The 1,054-nt window shown below is 43.6% G+C and overlaps 1 protein-coding gene across 1 annotated transcript in view; it reads right to left on the bottom strand.

Moving 5' to 3' along the window:
* Window positions 1–848, bottom strand: part of LOC143017835 (uncharacterized) — a 97,598-nt gene extending 96,750 nt beyond the window's left edge. The window contains exon 1 of the mRNA XM_076172775.1: window positions 790–848. Coding sequence (XP_076028890.1) covers window positions 790–848 — 59 coding nt within the window. The remainder of the gene's footprint in view (window positions 1–789) is intronic.
* Between the last annotated feature and the right edge of the window lie 206 nt (window positions 849–1,054).

The following is a 1,054-nucleotide window of genomic DNA, read 5'->3' as shown; positions in this document are numbered from 1 at the left end:
TAAGCAGAGAAAGAGGGAGAGATAAGAAGAGAGACATAAGTAGGGAAAATATAAGTACAGAGAGAGTTAAGTAGATAGAAAGAGATAAGTAGAGAGAGATAAGCAGAGAAAGAGATAAGAGATAAGAAGAGAGACATAAGTAGGGAAAAATATAAGTACAGAGTTAAGTAGAAAGAGAGATGTGTATAGAGATAAGAAGGAGAGACGTATTTGTATTGGCTGTCCTTAAGACTGATAGTCCACATCTTTACTAATGCAATGTCAACTATTACTCCCCATCAATCAACACATGTAGTACTTTAATATCACCCCTACGGCCCAGAGCACCCAGCACTGTTATTGGAGACTAACCTCTATTCAAGAGAAAAATTCTGATCACGTCTAATATCTCTCCTTAAATTTCTCCTTTAAGGTATGTTTACTCGATGCTGTTACTATCGCTCAACGACGATCGTTCATGACTCAACGATGATCGTCCAACGATTATATAGAGCACTAGGCTGGCAATATTAACCTACCAACGCTAATCTCACCTTTTGTTGCCCTTAACCACCAGATAAACACCGATCACTGCAATCGATGAAGAGCTACCCTATTGTGGTGGAAAACACATGGACAGCAACTTCGGGAGGTAATTATTCGGACAAAAGGCATTGCGAAATCAAGAAATTTACGGATATCAGAAGCACTTTCTACTATTCGAGTCTGTCGTCGAAAAACAGAGATATTCGTTGCGAATATTGGAAACTTGCGAATGTGTGTGATTGCCACAAGAGAGAGAGAACTCACCTCTCGGTCACCTGCGCGCCTGACGACGAAAACGACGTCACGCCGAAACTCTGAGTCATGTCAACATTAACCCCCCACCCCACCCCACCCCCCGCTTCCCCGTCCGTCCCCTCCCACATTCCACCTCTCTCTCTCTCTCAATGTGTGTGTGTGTGTGTGTGTGTGTGTGTGTGCGTGTGTGTGTGTGTCTGTGTGTACGTGTGTGCGTGTGTATGTGTGTGTGTACGTGTGTGCGTGTGTGTGTGTACGTGTGTGTGAGTGTGTA

The sequence above is a fragment of the Oratosquilla oratoria genome, chromosome 3 (assembly GCF_046742065.1).
Source record: "Oratosquilla oratoria isolate Oo_2021 chromosome 3, ASM4674206v1, whole genome shotgun sequence".
NCBI classification, from domain to species: Eukaryota; Metazoa; Arthropoda; class Malacostraca; order Stomatopoda; family Squillidae; genus Oratosquilla; species Oratosquilla oratoria.
Note: the sequence above shows the minus strand (reverse complement) of the source record. Positions and strands in the feature narration are given on the sequence as shown.